General features: G+C 42.6%; 1 protein-coding gene across 7 annotated transcripts in view; it reads right to left on the bottom strand.

The window, feature by feature from the left end:
* The window catches only part of LRRFIP1 (LRR binding FLII interacting protein 1), a 117,824-nt gene that overhangs the window by 63,057 nt on the left and 34,902 nt on the right, over positions 1 to 19,865 (bottom strand). For 3 of the 7 annotated variants that reach the window (XM_062002254.1, XM_062002249.1, XM_062002251.1), the window contains exons 1-2: positions 10,773 to 11,093; positions 2,756 to 2,842 (exon numbers count right to left, since the gene is read on the bottom strand). In XM_062002254.1, coding sequence (XP_061858238.1) covers positions 2,756 to 2,842; positions 10,773 to 10,817 — 132 coding nt within the window. In that variant the 5' untranslated portion in view covers positions 10,818 to 11,093. Of the gene's footprint in view, positions 1 to 2,755; positions 2,843 to 4,486; positions 4,506 to 10,772; positions 11,094 to 19,865 lie in introns of those variants that run through there. The other 4 variants (XM_062002253.1, XM_062002248.1, XM_062002250.1 and 1 more) reach the window with 2 other exon arrangements.

Raw genomic sequence — 19,865 nt, 5'->3', positions numbered from 1 at the left:
TGCTGTCAGTTATGTTTGATGTGAAATAATTTCTGACAAAAGAAGAGGCTGGTATGAGACCGTGCAGTCTTTACCATTTACCTAAGAGCTTTACTACACAGTTGTGACTAACCTTTGGGCACTCTTCATGTATGGCTTGCCAACAGAACCAGCATAGAGCACTTCAATAGCTTTCTAATGACGTTGCTGCTCATTCTACCTATAGAATCTTTCCTCTGAGTACAAAAATCTCAGATACTTGGTGCTTTTGCATTGATATTTATTTTGCAGAGACAAGCAGAACGTTAGCTAAATCACTTACCTAGAATCAGGCTGCAAATGTCACTCATTTTAGAATGAGGAAAACGAAGCACAAGATTAACAAATTTCATTAATACTAGATGGTGGGCAGGTGAGGAGCCAATTTCCAGTCCAAATCCAAATTATTAAAACACTGTACTTCACTGACATTGAAAGCTATACCACCATGGTTATAGCTCGTAATTGTAGCATCTGGAAGCTTCTAACCCAGATCAACAGTGTAAATACGTTCTCATGTAATTTATGCTCCACAAGAAGCCTGTCAGGGCATGTACACTGCCTTAAGCATGAACTATTTCATACGCATGCAACAAATTTATTTATTGCTTTTCAACCTCCATAACTAGCTTCTGAAGTACAGCTTTCAGAAAAGCCTTCTGAAGCAGTAAAGCTTTAAGTTCAGGTTAGTCAATATGGCAGGAGTGTGAATGCACTATTTATCTGAAAAGTTTGTGAAGGAAAATGAAGACAGCTGACAACATGCCATACACACACTATCACATTATGTCCTCCAAGGAAGGGGTAGGTTCCAAATATCGTGTTGATTATTGCTTGGGATTTTCCATATTTATACCTGCCAAGATACTTCTGGCAATGAAAAACTTCCTGCCAACATCCTGACTAGCTCTACCTTGCACCTGGGGGCTGAAATTAAGGCATTTGACAAAGTTACAGAATATCCAAGCTCGCCAAGTATTAAATAAATGTGTAATTGCATTATGTTATTTATGCCAGTAAAGTACAAAACAGATTGTAGTGGATATCTGGCTTAGTTTTCACTGAATTTGGTATTTCAGAGTGACATTTTGTACGATTCAGTTTCTATCTATATAAAGTTTTCACAGATTTTCAGATCACTATCTCTTCAGTTATTAACTTCAGAAGTATGCACACAAGCTTTAGTTTTCATATTAAAATTTCAATTTACTAGAACATCCTTTGCAGCGTCACCTTTTAATCTTCAAAGGGGTCATCAACTCAAACTTATCTGCAAATTAGATGGTACCATCACTGTCAGCTGCTACAACACCAGTATTTACTGCCCAAACAAAACACCTAGTGTTGGTTGTTTACCACAGATCTTTCAAAGGCTGCTCAGCAAGTCCCATCATTCAGGCTGTAGATACACCAGGCAGTTTGGCAGTACCAACACTTATCTGCAGTTAAGGACTTCTGACTCTGGTCCAGGTTGCAAGGAACATCCCTCAAAAAGCAGCAACTGTAGCAGAAAAAAGCTCCTTTCTTCCACAAGTACTGGGCTTGCAGCAACATTCCTTTGCAGCTCTTAATCCTGGTGTGTTTTTAGGTACATCTAAGCCTGCTGTGGCTACAGGGTGCCAGGACACATTCAGACGTGCCTCAACTAGAGGAGACGCTCCAGCACAAAGCTGGGCATGGGCAAACTGCCCAAGCGTTGCTTTTGCAGGCTCATTACTACAGTCTGCACTGACACTGCTCTGTTATCACATCCCAATTCCCTTAAACAGGGGAAGCTAACTTGAATCCTTTCTCTGCACTCTAAAGATGTACATTTATTCTTACTATGTATTTCCATATCCTGTTCAAAACTCCTGACTTATTCCCTTCCCTTTCCTTCAAAATCTATTTGAAAAAACAAATTATGATTGCTGTTGGCCCTGTTACATCTACTCTGCTGTTTCACCAAATGTACATGAACAAACACAAGTTTTAATCGCTCCTGGTTCAGTCCACCTGAGCCAACCCATGCCTTCAGCCTCAATCTCATTAGCACTAGTTTAGCTTCTAGAGCTTCAAAACAAACACTGCTCACAGTTTCTTGGAGCAGAGTGACGTTTAGTACAGCTCTTACTTGTCAAACACAGCGGGAGCAGAACAAGCCTTTTTCGTCTTTAAGATGATTCCTACCCTAGAAGTCCACAATCTCCCACAAGCTGATGTGCAGAGGCACAGTAACTTTGCTCTTCAAGATTTTGAGCAAGACCATACCAAGCATTTAATTCAAACACTCTGAAAAAGGTAACATTTTGCCAAGTTCAGTTTTCTATCACTATTTCTGCCAACAGCAGACCATCATTTTTACAAAATGAGGGAGATCACAATGCCAGCTTCAAAGCAACAAAGCAAAATAACTTAGAATCTTCTATATTCATCAGATTTCTAACGAGGTAATAAGAATCCACTCATACCCAATATACACACAAACAAGCTGCATACTTCGAAATTTAACATTAAACAATGATTACTAACTAACCACCAGTCTTTACTGTGAATAATTATACTGGCTTCACAAAGATAAAATTCTTGCCACAATCTATATTTTTTGCTAGGCTACTCTATTTTCTGTTCTATGATCAACATAAGCTCCACAGATTATTAATGCTTCAACAAAATATAGATTAGTCCATTGTTCCAAGATTTCAGATTATATTAAGGAAAGAGAATGACCAAAAAACCCCCAAAATCTTGCTCATACCTCTTTCTGTTGCCTCTCCAGTTCCTTCATTCGGATTTCCCGTGCCTCTGCCCTCGCTGCTCGCTTTGCTGCGAGTCTTGCTTCAGCCTACAAACAGGAACACAGCAATGGAATAAAAGCTGGACAATACGTGAAACACACTTGTTAAGCAGGGCATGAAATAAAGAGACTTGACTTGGCAAGACTGTAAACACATATGTAGGAGTTAATTCCCTATTACAAGTAATGGCCCTGCCTTCCATAAGTTGTTATGCTTCACAGGCGGGTAATACACCCCCGTGTAGGCACTACCCTCAGTTAGCAATTGTGTTTAAAAGTGCTCTGCCTTTCTTTAATTACTGTTTGTGGGGATAGAGAGGGAACAGCAAAATTTATTTATGAAAGGTGGGGTTTGTTCTTCCTTTTTTCTCCCATGGTGAAGCCTATTTTTTATTGATGAATTAATTTGACGACTAGGGAACACATCATGTGCTGACACTGTGCACATAATACATGGGCACGCAGTTAGGTAAACACGGCTGTTCAGCATGACTATGCACAACTAAGGCTGAAATGATGGAGGCTGAGGAGTAGAGAACATGAGAAAATGCAGTAACTCAAAGTCTCCTGATATTTGCATTCACGTCCAACCCCTCTTGAGTGGAAATCTGCCAGGAATGGGCCTCTCAGGAGATCTACAGTACTTCCTCATTTCAGCCCAGCTGGAAGAGCTGGAACATGCTATACAGTAACACTTAAAATGTTATAACTTTACTCCTAGACAAAGTTGTTGAGTCTTATAGAGAAAAACGTAAAATCTGCTCAGCCTTGGTACAGCACAACTGCAAGTAGTTCACTGGGTGTAATTCGGAACAGCTCAGCAAAGAGTGAAAGGCATCACTCAAGTCAGTCACCCTGGTGTTACACCCAACTCGATCTGTGCCTGAAACCTCTACTCTAAGTACAGCACCAAATTTAACAGGAAAAATCACAACAATGTCAAGGTCAAGCCAGTCACTGGTCACACCAGTGCTTTCACTTGGCACTTCTAAACATAAGGAAAAACAGAAAAAAGGAAAGGTGTAATTTTTTTTCCACTTCTGTAAGTATAGTCATCATTCAGTCATATGGGAAAAGGCCACAATCTTCATAACACAAAACAAAAACATGGAAAAAAAGCCAAAAAATGAGGAATTTGGCTGAAACTTTTAGCTAACAGAACAGGCCTAATGACAACCAAGCACAAGCTGGTGTATAGGAGGACTAGGAGTCTTGCAGAGCTGTATATCTTAAAACCTCACCAATAATAAAATCCAAAATACACTGTCACTAGGCCAAAATTTAAGTTCACATCACCCATCTTCTACAAAACATCACCACAAATACGCCCAATTCCCACATACTGCTGTTGCCTGGTTATCAACATTCTGCCCTGTTTTCCTGTGCTGCCCCTAGATTCCAACAGGGTGGCAGGCAGGCAGATGCCTTTTGACAACTATTGCAGCTCTCTGTGGTACAAATATGATCTATTTCCATGAACCAAGTTTTTAATTCTTGAAATACAGACAACTTTAGCTTGAAAAGTTACTTCTAATAACAGAAAAACCTTCACATAGGGCTAAAAATGCCCATGGCAGGAATTAAAGAGTTGGTTCTGTGCAGAGCATTGCTCTCTTTAGTTCACTGCTTCATTTTCGAGGTAGCTGTCTCTGCCTTGGACAGAAACTGCAAAACACACCCACAGTCTCATACCTAGAGCAGACTTCCATGCTTGAGCCCAAAACCTGTCCCATCTCATCACTGCAGGGTGCTGTTACTTGTGGAGCCAAATGATGGCAGGCTCCAGGGTGTAGGCATGTTAGCAGAAGTGTTTTCAAGGGACCATGGCTTCAAGGGTACTTGCCAACCTGAAGCAGTATCTCAAAGAAACCACTCCACAGTCCTGCTGCTCCTGTGCAAATACTAGGCAGAATCCCTGCCAGGTAGCATTATGATACTACTTGAAATGTTTGAAATGGTTTATGACATCCAATATATCAACATGCTACAAGATGTATACTAAAGGCAAGAAATCACAGTACGATACTCACTTGACGTGACCCATTTCTTTTTATCTGTAAAAAAATTTCAACACCTCAAGAAAGCACTATGCTGAGTATCTCACAATTGGTACTTCTGTAAATACAAGCCAGGGTCAGAGATACAGACCGGTCCAGGCTATTCATCACAAGAGGCTGCCAGGCAATTAATATGATACCAGGTAACAACCACCGTCTTTTGTCAGTAGCCATTCAAAGGTAAGATGCACATATTCCAACGAAGAGGAATCTTGCTCTGAGGACTCCAGTTCATTAACAATTTTTCAGTGAGAGTGGAACAGATACTATATCTTTTACTCCTTACATTTTAGAGAGATTTTCCCTCATCCCGAGATGTAAACTGCAAGTAATCTTAAGAAACAGTACAAAAGTAAAAAGCTTGAGTCCATACATATGTTTGTAAATTGCACTTGATTTAGGCAAAGAATAACATCAGTGCAAACAATTAACTGTATTTTTCTTTAAGGAAAACAAAGGGTCCCAATTGCTCCATAAGCAAAACACACTAAAGAGTAGATAACTGTGTATCTGTAGCCAGAGAATGACAGAAACAAGTTTACTTTGGTATTAACAATATTGCAGATGTCATCCTTACCAATTTCATTAATCAGCTGAGCTTTCACATTAGAAAAAACAGCTGTCTGTATGTAAAATTCAGACCTTGTACTTCACACACATGTATCTTATTTCCCTTCTGTTGTCCTTATACGATTCGGGTCAAAAGATTTACATGCTTGCTAGCTGTGTTCCAGAATGATATATTCTCCAGAAGTAAGAACAACATACAGTGAAATTAAGCCACTTGAAAAATGTAAGGGAGGAAAAAAAAAAAAAAAAGATTAGCAAGTTATTCTCAGGTCTCACAGAGAACAAGGCTCATCGCTTCCTTAGATACCAATATCAACTGCAGCAAGTTACATTAATTTTACTTTGTGCAGTATCACACATATAAACTGTTGTTTATTAGGACACATTCCAGTTTCAAGTTCAATTTATTCTATTTCAGCTTGACAGTCCTCTATCTCTTCAGGCAAAGCCAATTTTCAAACCTTCAAAACATGCAAGAGTAAAACCACATTCTCCTGTGGGGTCTTTGACTAACAGTGGCTAACATCTTGGAAGAAGCATATTTTTTATTTATGAACTTTTTCTTTCTATGATCACATGTCCCTTCAGCAATAAGTGGTTTTCAATACAAAGAAGAGAAACAACATATTCTGGTTTCTTATAAGTAACTTTTGACATTCTTGTTTAAGGCATCAAATTCTGCGATTAGCACATACCCTGCTGGTACCTTTGCAAGAAGTTGACACGCTGTTATTCCATCCAGAACATCAGTATTTTAAAGCAACTAATTTTTATCACATCGAAACAAAGAATTAGAGAATGATTTGGGCTGGAAACGGTCTCGGGTGGTGTCCAGTCTACCCTCCTGCCCAAAGCAGAGTCAGCATCAAATCAAACGTTGCTCAGGGCTTTGTCCAGTTGAAAACCAAGACTGGTGACTCCACGGCCTGTCTAAGCTCCTGCTTCAATGTCTGACCATCCTTACATCATGCCCCTGAACCACATCAGAAACTGCTCTCTTTCCATTTAAAACCCACGATTTCATTTAAAACCCACGATTTCTGCCATGCAGAATAATGCGTAACAGCCTGGCCCTTGGCTTCTTACTAACATCAGCTTGTCTGTCAGAAGGCTATGTTCCTACCATAAAGGTCTGTTATTCTGCATCAAATTGTGGAAGTAAACTAGCTGATACATTTTTAAACACTGTCCTCAAAGGTGTCTGGGTACTATTTAGATGATTACACAGTTTACACAGTTATAGTTGTGGTTCCTGACAAAAACAACACCTCATTTGTGCTGGACAAAGGCGATTTGTAAGAAACAAGCCATCTTCCCTAAAGGGATTTTGAACCCACAGCAAAATAAGACACAGGTGACAAGAAATACACAAAGACAAAAATATTCTAAGTGCAATGATATGCTCAATACAATAAGCAACAGTCTCTGATGGTATCAGCAACACCAATAGCTTTGAGATAATGATTAAGTGTGAACCAAACAGTTGTATCAAATAAAATTCAGTTTGTTTCCTCACATAAAGTTGGTTAAAGACTTAATATGCTCTTACTCATTATCTAACTCCCTTTGCCACTTTCAGAAAACAGGACCACTAGATAACCTTCTGCTGTAAGTCAGAGCTTGCGAATACTCACAGGTCCCTAGGAAACGCCTCATTTGAAAAAGAGTAAAACCACCCTAGTTGCACAATTCCAATATCTCATGTCACTGTTCCCAAACTCTACTTCTCTGAGGCTGTGCACTAGCCATTGGAGGGTGTTCATCAACTCAACAGAGCTGTATTATGCTATAATCAGGCCACTTATTAAATGGTGAAACTATGCCCTTCATACTCCCATTTCTCCCACACTTCAGCTGACAGAATTACTTGATCAGAATAATTTTGGTTTTTTTCCCCATTCATGGGTAACAAATGTGGCATCACTCATGAGCTCAGAGGAAAGAAATGAATCAGGGCAGGGATGATTCCACACCTAATACTTACTCTGGACAATTTTATCAAAGTCAAATTAGAAGTCTGGTAGTAACTCTAATGCCCAGCAAATTCTGCAGCAAGTCTAGCAGACAAACAGGAACTGTAACATAGAAATTTTCCTGGACAGAATCGTAGCTCAGCTACTGAGATGAGTAGCTACCCTCAATAGGCACAACCATTCATAACACAATCTCTGCTGGCATTACAGACTTTTAGACTAACACATGGGAGTGTGAGATTTATTATGGATCTCTTCCTCAAAAGCTGGGGCGTGACTAAATTTGCCCAGGTTTGTCAAATCACACCCTTTAAAAGTCTTGGACTGTGTTTCTGCACTACTAGTTCTGTGCTATAAATAGTTTGATTTCTTGCACACCCTGCAAATAGCAACTTGAACTCCACGTTTCTCTCGCTCTGCTGACAAAACCAAACCAGGCTTTGCCTAGGTGACTTTGACCTTCATCCAGCCAAAACACTTGCCAGAATCAAGACACAAGTCACCTCTAAGGGCAGCAGCAGAGACAGACACTGTAGCATGCAAGAGACAGCTGACAACTCTGAAATCACCAATAAATTCACATAGACTTATGAAATTCAGACTAAAAAGGTTAAAACTAAAGTCTCAAGGTTGACAGCATAAATAACTACTCCATGGATTCAAGATTAAAAAGAAAATACTGCAAAGACTGAAGGAAGTAATCTTAAAATCATTTAAAATTTGCTAGTGACTCAGTGAGCAATAAAGGTCTCACTCAAAAGTGACAGATCACTGGCAAAACCAGAATAAAAATATGAAGACTAATTGCACTCATGAAGCTTTTGTAACTTCCCTTTTAAGAAGTATTGCTCATCTGAGAAGGAGAGCTGGCAGCTTCAGCTGTACTGTGCACATCATACAAAAAACCAACCTCCTAAGGGGCTTTTGTCCCTGTATGCAAAACAAGAGGAGATAGCAACTACGGTGCCAAGATGAACATGGAAATGCACACAAGCTGAAAATTCATCACCTTGACTTACGTAATGCACTCAAATACTACAATTATACATCCTGCATTTTTGTCTTTTTATTGCAGTTGTTCAGAATGATTTATAGGCAACAAGACCCTGAAACAAGTATTACTGTTGCATTGCAAAATGCCTATGGCTTTTGTTGGTCCACTTGCTCAGCTCCTTACAACCCTGATTAAGAGTTAGTTTTAAAATAAAAATCCTGTCCTGTGCAGCAGCAGACCTCTACCCAGCCTTAAGGAGTTCAGTATGTTTAGCTCTAAATAGGGCAAAACTAAGCAGGTTGTACCCTGGTCCACTACCAAAGTACAACCGCATCTGAAAAAAACCCAAACCAGATATCTAATATCAGCAGGAAAGGGCTAGAAGTATCTTCTGCTGTTGGCATCATGTGGCAGTGGTGAGAAGTCGGTATACAAGATCTGCAACTGCTAAGAAATTACCTCCACATCCCTCCTTTTTCAATACCACTTGGCAAGAGGAGGCAAGGTCTGGTTGCACTCACAGTCAGTGCTGCTGGGGACAGCGAATAACACACAGTGGTTACGGAAGTGACAGCTTCCGGACCCTGAGCACAGCACTGGGGAAGCTGCACACTCAATTTCATTTTGATGAGAGAATTACTTAGGTGACTTTGTTAGGCAGGGCTAATGACATATATCCTGAAGGTGTGCATTCTCAGGGCTTTTCCCTTATAAAATGCCCAAGAGTTCATTGTTTGACTGGAAGCCCCAAGAAACAGCCAACAAAGTCAGGAAATTATGCTGCTTTTTTGAGCAGCGAAAAATGACTGTTGACTTGCCACACAGCTACATACATAAGAGTTTTCAATCTATACAAAGCATCCCTTAATTCCAACGTAGTCAAAATTATCTGCTTCTAAGACTAGCAATCAAAGTCAGTATCATATTTTTTTTTGTGGAGGACTGAAGTGTTAGTTTGCCAGCACCAAACCATACTCAGAAAGCTCTCTGACCTCACTGTCAGAAAAGCTTCAGAACACAAGTCTGCCCAACTAAATTATACCTGCTCACTATATGCAACTACTATTATGTATTTCTGCAATAACTATTCTCAGGCTGACTTAAACTCCTTGCCAATATGCTTAAGATGTAGCCAGACAGTTGCTTTTGGAAAGGCAAGTATAATTTTTCATGACTGATCATGTCCCATTCCAATATTCTGCATATAAAGGCTTCCCTAAAATGTTAGACAACCGTTCACTCAATTTATGCAAGTCATGCACTTCATCAGACAAAAGAAATTTGATAAAGTTTGTTGTACTTATATGGAATTTAAAAACTGTTTAGACAAGCATCTGATTTGAAATATTCTTGTACCACAGCTGACCAACTCATCTCTCCAATAAAACAACTGCTAACTTATGGCAATGTTTCCCATCTCCACTTGAGTAACAAGTGACCTAAACCAGCAAGCTCCAGGAACTCACCATGTGCATCATGTGCTTCTTAGCATCAAAACAAGAGCCTCTTTAAATGGCTTCTATGTTTAGAGGTCAAACCAGCATATTTACCTGACATTTTTTGCATCTGAACCACTTAATCAGGAGCCTATGAATCATGTAGGGCTCAGCCAGTCCACATCCTGTGTAACTCTTCACCTTTCTCTTAAATGCAAATCAGTATTAAAAGGCAGTATGTTCATGGACTTTAGCCTCCACGTAGACATAAGGATTCCCTTCCCAGGTACTGGAGTCACTGGTTAGATAGACAGGCCCACTATGGGTTTGTCTAACATCTCTCCAGTTCCTACATGCAGTGAAGAACCAGGGAGTGACAGCTGATGTCAACAGATGACTCGTTAACATTTTATGGTCACACGGGGCTCTTTTAAAACTTCCATTAGAAAACATCTAACAGGTTCAGTTAGCATATCTGCTGCTGTACCAAAATGAGCACTAAGTACCTTACGTTTTAGTCTCAAAGAAAGCCTTTGAAAATTCCCTGTACTTTAAAGAATTAGCTGCTTTATGCATCAGTCAGTATTAAGTACCTCACCCACGTCCACAGAGCAGCTGTGAATGACACACTGTGCCCAGGAGACCGGATCCCAAGAGGTACAAAGTCCACAGCCGCACTCCGGGTGCCCCGACCGCTAGGTCTGAGCCGGGACAGCGTGGGCGGCGGAGCAGCTCCGCGGGAGCAGCCTGTCCGAAGTAGCCTCGGAACCCGGCTCGGCGGGCTGGGCCACCACGTGGAGCGCCAGGTGTGCGGACAGCTGTCCCTGCTGAGGCGAAAGCACCGCTGCTCCTCTCCCACGGCTGCCCGTGAGCACGGCGCGGCTACAATATCCCTTACGAAGCGGCTCTGGTTGGTGCAAGCGTTTTCTCCCCGCCACCCCGCCGTACCTGCTCCCGGGCGGCCGGGCTGAGGCAGTCGGCTGCCGCCTCCATGGTTCTGGCCCCGCTTCCAACCGCCGCCGACCCTCTGCCGCCGCCGCTCCGCGCTAGAGGAAGCCGCCCGGCACGGCACCGCACGGCACCGCACGGCCCGGCCCGCCGCGGCAGCGGGAGCGGAGCGGGGCGGCGGCGGGACCGGCCCCGAGGCAAGCTGCGCGACCCACTCCGAGCGGGGAGCCCAGCGGCCAGAGGCAGGGCGCTTAGCACTCCTCTTCGGTTACTGGCACGCTTCCGCCGCTCCCTGCCGGTTATTACACCAGAAATCCCCACCAGGCCCGTGTAACAGGCTTCCGGTAAGCACTTCGTATCGGAGAAAGCAATTCTGAGAAAGGTTTCAGAGCTCACGGCCTCCTCCAGGCGGGAGGAAGATAACCCAAGCAACAACCAAACCCTGCCCTGCTCAGTGTACATTGGCTCTCCAGCTGTGCATCCAAGCTGCTTCTCCCACCATGCTGGAAAATAACTTTAAAAGCACTTGAACAGATGCTTATAAACAGATAATTACAGCAACCAGGGTTTGCTTTACAGAAACACACCACGTAACTTGTTGATTAACGGTAGGGTGTGTTTATGTGGAACTGAAACAGGTTATCAATGCTGGATATGCTGGTGTTTGGTTTACTCTTTTAAGAAACAGCACTACACACTCAGCAATAAAAATAACGAAGAAAAGAAAAGGCTGGAGGGGGGAGGGTACCTAATGAGGTCAAAGTACTGCCGAAGAGCAATCGGGAGCAGTGGCTGGACCAAAAAACCCCAAACTCATCATCCACAAAAAATAAAAAGAGCATTCTATATTTCAAAAGGTCTCTTGTGATGAGTTGGCTGAGCCTAAAACACATTAAGGGAAAATTCAGATGGATTAGAAGGCAAAATGGTTTTTAAATGGCACTAAATGGGACAAAACCCCAACAACTCAAGGCATGAATCTTCGCTCCAGGAAAATTAGTGACATTTCTTGGTTCCACCCCCTCCTCCCCGATTTCACTAAAACTACCTCCACTCCTCCCCAGCTGACCCTAGCAGAGCCATCAGGGCAGGGAGAGTCTCCAAAACTTCAACAGCTCACGTTAACCACTGCAATTTTGCAGCAGCAACAATAGAATACACAGAGAGTCATCTCTTCCTGGCACCGGATTTTCTCACTTCGCAGAGACAAGCAGAACAGGTTGCTCGTAGCAACTCAGCCCTGTGCTCACTCTGCTTCCTGGTCGGTCGGCATAGGTTGGGAAGCCCTGTGAAGACTCCACCCAGCAACTAAGCTCAGCTGCCAGTCCCATGCGGAAAAGCTGGGCTTTTTCACGCTGGCAGAGCGTGCATTGCCATGCCGATGGTATTTTAGCTGATTTGGAAGCACTGGCACTATTTAACATTTGGGTGAAATACTTCAACTGGATTCACTGACAGCCCTGGGACTCCAGCCACATCCCACTGTCTCTGCAAAGGCTAGGCATGCTTGCTTTAAGGCATCAGGGATGCCTCACTTGCACTCTGGCCCCGGGAGAAATCCTGCTTAACTGAGGAGAAGCTTTGCATTTGTAAAACAGACTGTGGTTTTACCTAAGTCACAGAACGGTGAATTCAATGTGTGTATGAAATACAAAGAAAATAGATACAGAAATAGTAGGATGTTCCATGAAGCAGAAATATAACACCACGTCTCAAAGGTTTTTGGCTTTTAATTAGAAAAAGTTATGCTTAAGCTACTGTGAAAGTTGGTAATTGGAGATTCAATGATACACTATAGCCTGGTGTTAAATTCCACCTAGCAGTCCTGCTAGCTGGAGGGTATGACAGGTATGCCTGCATAGCAAAACACATGAAATAAAAAGGGAAAGGGAAGCCAGTCTATATATTCTGCCTAGCACACTTTATAGGTGGTCAACAGCCAGTATAGAGACACATCTGTAAATCTGCAATATGTTTAACATATACCCATTTCATCCCCTGGTATGGCTTCTACAGAAATCAGGAACCAAGCCAATGTAACAGGATCAGGAAACGCCTTCCTATTCAGGTGGTATAGCATACGGCCCTAAACCTATTATTTGAGGCCAATAGTCTGCTACATTTCCTTTATCCTCCATCAGTAAAAGCAAAAAACAGAAATCTGCAATAACTGAAGCAAGCCCCTGGCCTGCCCTGCAGCAGTTTCTGCCCCAGATGTCTGTTTTGCCAGGAGACCCCCAGCACTGGCAATCTCTCTGCTCTGCCCTGCAATGCTGAGCAAGCCTGTCTTTTCTGAATAGCCTCAAGTCCAAGCGAAGTTATGTCCTAATTCCCAGAGACTGCTCACCATTTAATTTTGGTGCAACAAACAGTATCAAGCATTGCAGAAATCCTCAAATTGTAACAGCTGTGAGGGCACCACTTCTAGGCTATGACAGCCTAGGTAGCTGGGGGCCAAGCACTGGAGTTAATTCTTCAGGAAAAATATGTCTTGCCTTACAAGTAGAAATTTCAATAGAGAAGAGAAGGAGAGTGATGTTAACCTAGTAAGACTGAAGCATCATAACAACTCAGTACGACAAAGTATGCATATTTTCATATTAGCTTAAAATAAACAATTTGCTCTGCTTTTCTTGCTTAATGAGAATTAACCTCCTCTCCTCTTAAGGTCACTGGCAACACTTCTCTCTATCTTGCCCATCAGAGGAAAGGGGTCAGACAAAATAGAGACAAATTATGCAAGTAAACTCCTGGCTATGAGGTTGGTGCTGTTGAGAAGGTTTTGGTTTTTATGACAACAGGATCTTCTTCGACAACTGCAATTTGATAGGGCAGGATGGAATACACTTGTCTCCCAGGGGCAGTGGAATCTTTGGGAGTAGTTTGGCCAACTTGGTAAAGCAGGCTCTAAACTGAAGGACTCAGGGTAGGGGTGCGAAACTGCAAAGTATGTGCCATTCCATTCAACAGAGAAACAGGTCAGAGCAGGAAATGCAATGATGAGTGCTCCTCAGCTGCACGTGATGATGAGGTGCAAAAGGCTCACCACCCTGAGAGAGTAACTGTGGAGATTCCTCTTGCACTCACCCAGGGAAACCTGTGTGCTCAAGTAAGCTCCTGCCTGTACATCAACAGGAACAGCCTGGGGAATAAGCAGGAGGAGCTGGAGATATGGGTGTGGATGCAGGGCCATGATCTCATCGCAGTTACAGACACATGGTGGGACATTTCCAATGACTGGAGCACAGCCATGAATGGCTATGTGCTATTTAGGAAAGACAGGTCAGTGAGGGGAGGGAGTGGAGTTGCTCTCTATGTGAGAGAGCAATTAGAGTGCATTGAGCTCTGCCTGGGAGGAGATGAGGGGTAAGTTGAATGTTCAGTGGTAAGAATTAAGGAGCAGGGTAGTGTGGGTGATACTATTGTGGGAGTTTACTACAGGCCACCTGATCAGAAAGAGGAAATGAATGAGGCCTTCTACAAACAGCCTCACCATCATAGTCCCTGGTCCTCATGGGGGACTTCAAACACCTTGATATTTCCTGGCAAAGCCACTCAGCCAAGCACATGCAGTCCAGGAGGTTCCTACAGAATTATAAAATCACAGAATGGTAGAGGTTGGAAGGGATATATACAGATCATCTCTTCCAACCACGCTGCTCAAGCAGGTCCACTTGGATCAGGTCACTCAGGAATGTGTCCAGGCAGAGGTGTGCTGTTGGACCTTGTACTGATGAATAAAGAAAGGTCTGGTTGAAGATCTGAAGGTTGGAGGCAACCTTGGCTGCACTGTCCATGAGCTGCTATAGTTCAGGATCCTGCATGGAAGAAACAGGACACCAAGCAGGATTGCGACCCTGAACTTCACAGGAGCAGTGATTCATTTCACTAAAGACCCCGTGCCAGGGGCAGTGACTATGGCCAGAGGAGGCTGTGTCCCATGGGAGGGGCCCAATATTCACAGAAGCTGTAACTGTGGGGATGAAGTCACGCCAAAGAAGTTTATTAAAATTATGGCCAGAAGACGCCATGTCCCAAGAGAGAGACTCAGTATCTGCAGAAGCTGAAGCTGCTGGGAACAACCCACACCAGAGAAGTTCATTAAGGACTGTGTCCCCTGGGAGGGACCCTGTATTAGAGTAGGGGGAGAATGGAAGGAGTCATCCTTCCCTGAGGAGAGAGAAGCAGCAGAGCCCATCTGTGAAAGACTGACCACATTCCCCATTCCCTGCCCCCCCTGAGCCATTGAGGGAGGAGGAGGTAGAGATACTGGGAGCAGTGAGCTGGGCCTGGAAAGAAAGGAGGGATGGGGGAGGGAGATCTTAAGGTGCTGGTTGTAATTTTTTTCAATGATCCTATTCTCTTTTTGCCTTTTGTTCATTTCTGTTTCTTGTAGGTAGTAGAATAAACTTCCCTACTTTCCTCTCTAAGTCGAGTACTGGAGTCTGTTTTGCCCGGAACTGTAATTGGCAGCGAGCCCTCCCTGCCCTTGTCTCAATCCACAACAACCTTGCTTATCTTTTTACTCCTATTTTGCTGGGGCCTCTGCCATCCTAACAAGGGTGGGTGTGCAAGAAGGGCACCAAGTGAGAGACTTGTGGTGCTTCTTTGCTGGCTGGTCCAAACCGTGACAAGGTGCCACTTCCTCCAAGCTCAAAATCAGTGTAACCTTACAAGTAAACAAAATCAGGTAAAATAGGTAAGAGGCTTGTGTGGATGAACAAGAAGCTACTGGAAAAACTCAAGGGCAAGAAATAAGTCTATGGAAGGTGGAAAAAGGAGCTGATTGCTTTGAAAAAGTGTAGAAATGTTGCCAGAATGCATAGGGATGAAACTAGGAAGGAATTAAATCTGGAAAGGGAAGTAAAGGAAAACCAGAAGGACTTCTTCAAGAACATCAGTAGCAAAAGGAAGACCAAGTAGAATGTGAGCCTACTGCTGAACAGGGAGGGCATCCTGGTGACAGAGGGTGCAAAGAAGACAGAGCTACTGAATGCCTTCTTTCCTTCAGTCTTTAAGGCTGGCTCTCAGGAAGCTGAGTCCCTGGAGGATTGTGTGATAGTCTGGAGAATTGAAGACCTTCCCTTGGTGGACAAGGATGGGGTTAGAGACCCATTAGGCAAGTTGGACACCCACAAATCAATGGGTCCTGATGGGATACAGCCATGAGTGCTGAGGGAGCTGGCTGATGTGGTTGCTAAGCCACTCTTCATCATTTTTGAACAGTCATGGAGACAGCCGAGATGCCTGAGGACTGGAGAAAGGCCAATGTCACTCCAGTCTTCAAAAAGTGCAAGAAGGAGGACCTGGGAAACTACAGCCCAGTCAGCCTCACACCTCCATAGACTCAACCCCCTGCTAAAACAGGTCCATCTAGATCAGCTCACTCAGAAATGTGTCCAGGCAAGTTTTGAGAACCTCCAGAGAAGGAGACTCCACACCCTCCCTGGGCAACCTGTGCTTCCTCACCCTTACAGTACTTTTCCTTTATGTTTAAGTGTTCCAGCTTATGTCCTTTTCCCCCTGTTTTGTCATTCGAGAAAACAGAAAACAAGTGCTGCCCATCCTCTTGACAAACACCTTTTAAATACTTATAAGTGTTAATGAGATCCCTCCTCAGTCTTCTCTAGGCTGAACAGTCCCAGGTCCCATAGCCCTTCCTCATATGAAAGACATTCCAGTCCCCCAGATCTTGGCAGCCCTATTTCCATCCCTGGAAAGGTGATGGAGCAGCTCATCCTGGGTGTCATCTCTAAACACACAAAGGAAAACATGGCTATCGGGGGAGTCAACATAGATTCACCTGTTTGACTAACCTAATAGCCTTCTATGATGACATAACTGGCTGGCTAGATGAGGGGAGAGCAGCGGATGTCATCTACCTTGATTTCAGCAAGCCTTTTGACACTGTCTCCCATAACATCCTCATCAGAAAGCTCAGGCAGATGCTGAAGGGAATGGAACATCTTTCTTAGGAGAAAAGGCTGTGGGACCTGAGGATATTTAGCCTAGAAAAGACTGAGGGGGCAACCTCATAAATACTTACAAGTACTTAAAGGGTGTATGTCAGGAGGATGGAGTGAATTTTTTTTCTGTTGTCTCCAGTGACAGGACTTGGGGTAATGGACATTAGCTAGAACACAAAATGTTCCATTCAGACAGAAGGAAAAACTTTTTCCTGTGTGACCTGATGGAGGTGAACCTGCTTTAGCAGGTTCCATCCAGGACTGGATGATCTCTAGAGGTTCCTTCCAACCCCTACCATTCTATGACTCTATGAAATCTGTACAGTATTTGTAGTATCTGTCACTTGGAAGATAAAGTAGAAATATGAGTATTTCCTATACAAGGTATAAATTACTGAATACTTCAACACACACCTTTTTCTGCTTCTTTACCAATTTAGAAGTCAAGGTGTTGGTTTTTATTTGGTTTACTTGAGGATGCACTTCATACCTACATCAGAATAAATTCAAACACACAAGTGTGCTTTGGACCTGCTGGGTAAGAACAGAAGGATTGGGAGCTATTTTTAATACTAGTAAACTTCTATTTTTCAGTAACACGAAGCTGATAGAAATCAAAACACACAGTTCAGCATGTCTGAATTTATTTTTAACAGAGGCCCAGTTTGCTTAGATTTCCAAGCAGGTCCTGACAGATTTCCCAAGAACAGGAAAGAATACCCACATACACACTCTCTTCCTCATCCTTTCTGGCACTTGACAGTTCATTGGGTTCTTCCCACACCACTAAATAAACAGCAAGTGCATACAGCTCTGTAACTATAGGACCTAAGCCACAATCTAGGAAACCAGTGATGCATCTTGTACTTGATTTTTCGCCAAAGCTACTTAACACTGTTAAACTAAGAACACTTACCTGAGTCTCTGTCCTTTTTGCTATTGCTGTATAAGTTGGGAGAGCAGGAAGGTAGCACCTAGAGAACATTGTCTGAAAGAGAGTGTTGGCCTATTTTATCTTTTTTTACCCCCTCACTCACAAACATGCAGTGTCCTACCTCCTTGTACTCAAAAACAGCAGAAGTATCTGGACCTCTGCTAAATACAATGAATTAATTCTAAGTAGGAAGAATGTTTATGATGGAAATATGCATAACATGTAGTACAATGCTAACTGAGCATAAGAAAACAGGTAACAGGAGAGCCTGAAAAGGGGGAAATGTCAGCTGACATTTTCATCAACCTGGAGAGTTAACTGTGACTTCACTCTATGTTCTTGCAAGAAGAAAAAAAAATATGACAGGACAGCAGCTCATATTCTGATGACAGACTCCTTATCTCTCCATAGCAAACACACCTCACCTTTCCATACATGCATACACAGAAATGCATTCCTCCACAAACTCAGGCCAAAACCATAACAATCAGTTTAACAGAACTGCAGTCCTTTACACCCCTAACTACCAAGGTGTTGCATCAAAAGGAAAAGATCATACAGTCATCACTGAAGTATGTCACAGTCATTGATAATGTAAGCATATTACCAGGAAGCCTGGCCTCTAACAGCTCACACCCAACTGATAATTTTTGTTTTCAGGGTGTGTTGGGCCAGAGGTAGTTTAAGAGGCATGGAAGTGGAGATTCAAGTAGCAATAAGACCAACAAGTCTTTACAGACAGAGCACACTGGTTCCAGCTTGGCCCAATCCAGTATTAATTCTCAAACAATATCAGCAGCCCCCTCCCAAACACTATCTGGCACCTACCTATGTAACTCTGCTGACTTCATTTATATCTATGAAAAATAAATTGTATTGTGGATTTACTTTATTCTCTTCACTTAGTATCTCTTAGAATTTCAGTTATGTGATACATTTACTACAGGCCTTTTAAACAGCGGGAACCCAGCAAGTCTCTTTTTTGTGGAGAAAAAGATGGAAAACTGCATCATATTAGAATAAAATATTGGTTACTCTAGCCTTTTATTCTTTAATAATAATTTTTCATACTCTTATTCTTCTAATGTCCATGAAAGTCTACAAAAGTCATTGGAGTTACACCCATCCAAAGTCACAATGGCAGAAAAACTACACATGAATCTTACTTCACCATCCCTGTCTGCTGTGAGCATCCTGGCACTCTTGCAACTCAGCTGGCAAAGTTAACAAAACCTCCTTGTAAACCGTAACCAAGGCAATGAACTTCAAGTCTATACAACAAAGTACTTAGGAAAACAGTGTCCGGTTTTCATCAGCAAAATGTACTGCCAGTATCAACAAATTATTTTCTGTTGAGGCTAGAATGCGACGCAGCAAGGAGGAGGAAGGAAACTGCTGAATCTGGAGCAAGTGCTTCTCACCACACTGAAGTCAGACAAACTGAATCACGCTAGTGGGGAAGCTGGAAGACCCTCAGGTAGCCTATCCGTAGTAAGTTTATTATTCAGCTCAGGGAATCCATTCACCCTCAAAACTTAAAAGTAATGCCACTGTCAGCATTTGGATGTCATATCTATTAATGCCTTGCTACTATTAGAAAGCTTCAGAAATGTGAAATACAAATATATGAAAAGTTATGAGATCTTTCTGTTTTAGAATAAACAGATTTAAGGATAGTTCCCACAGCCAACAAATTCCTGACTTCATCTTTAACTTTTTTGTTTCTTCACTTAAAAATGGAAAAAAAACCCCACCCATGGAACTTTAAAAGATCAGACAAAAAAAATGAGGTTTGGTTAGGAGCATCTCACAGAACCTGTATATACACACATCTGTGTAAAAAGTGATCCAGTAAGAGACTTCTACTTGTAGAAAAGTGCTTCTCTGCTGGTGTATTCATGTATTAGGCTTTGCAATCTCCCAGATTCTACCTCAAATCTGATCAGCTTTAAAGAGTTAGCAGCTGCATTAACCATTTCCATGATGACTACAAATTTTGTGAACTGGAAAACCTACAGTACTTTCAAAGAATACCCTGAAGAAGCGCAGAAGTTTTGTACTTCAGTCCTACCCTACCATTAGGGACATTAGGTGGAGAACCACAAGCAGCATTGGAAAACTCTGGGAATGCCATAGTTACCGCATCAAGCTCTCCAACAAGCAAGCAAAAGGCAACCAACATCCAATTCCCAG

This window comes from Colius striatus, chromosome 9 (assembly GCF_028858725.1).
Source record: "Colius striatus isolate bColStr4 chromosome 9, bColStr4.1.hap1, whole genome shotgun sequence".
Taxonomy (NCBI): domain Eukaryota; kingdom Metazoa; phylum Chordata; class Aves; order Coliiformes; family Coliidae; genus Colius; species Colius striatus.
The sequence above is the reverse complement of the archived record's forward strand: the minus strand, read 5'-3'. Positions and strand labels throughout refer to the sequence as shown.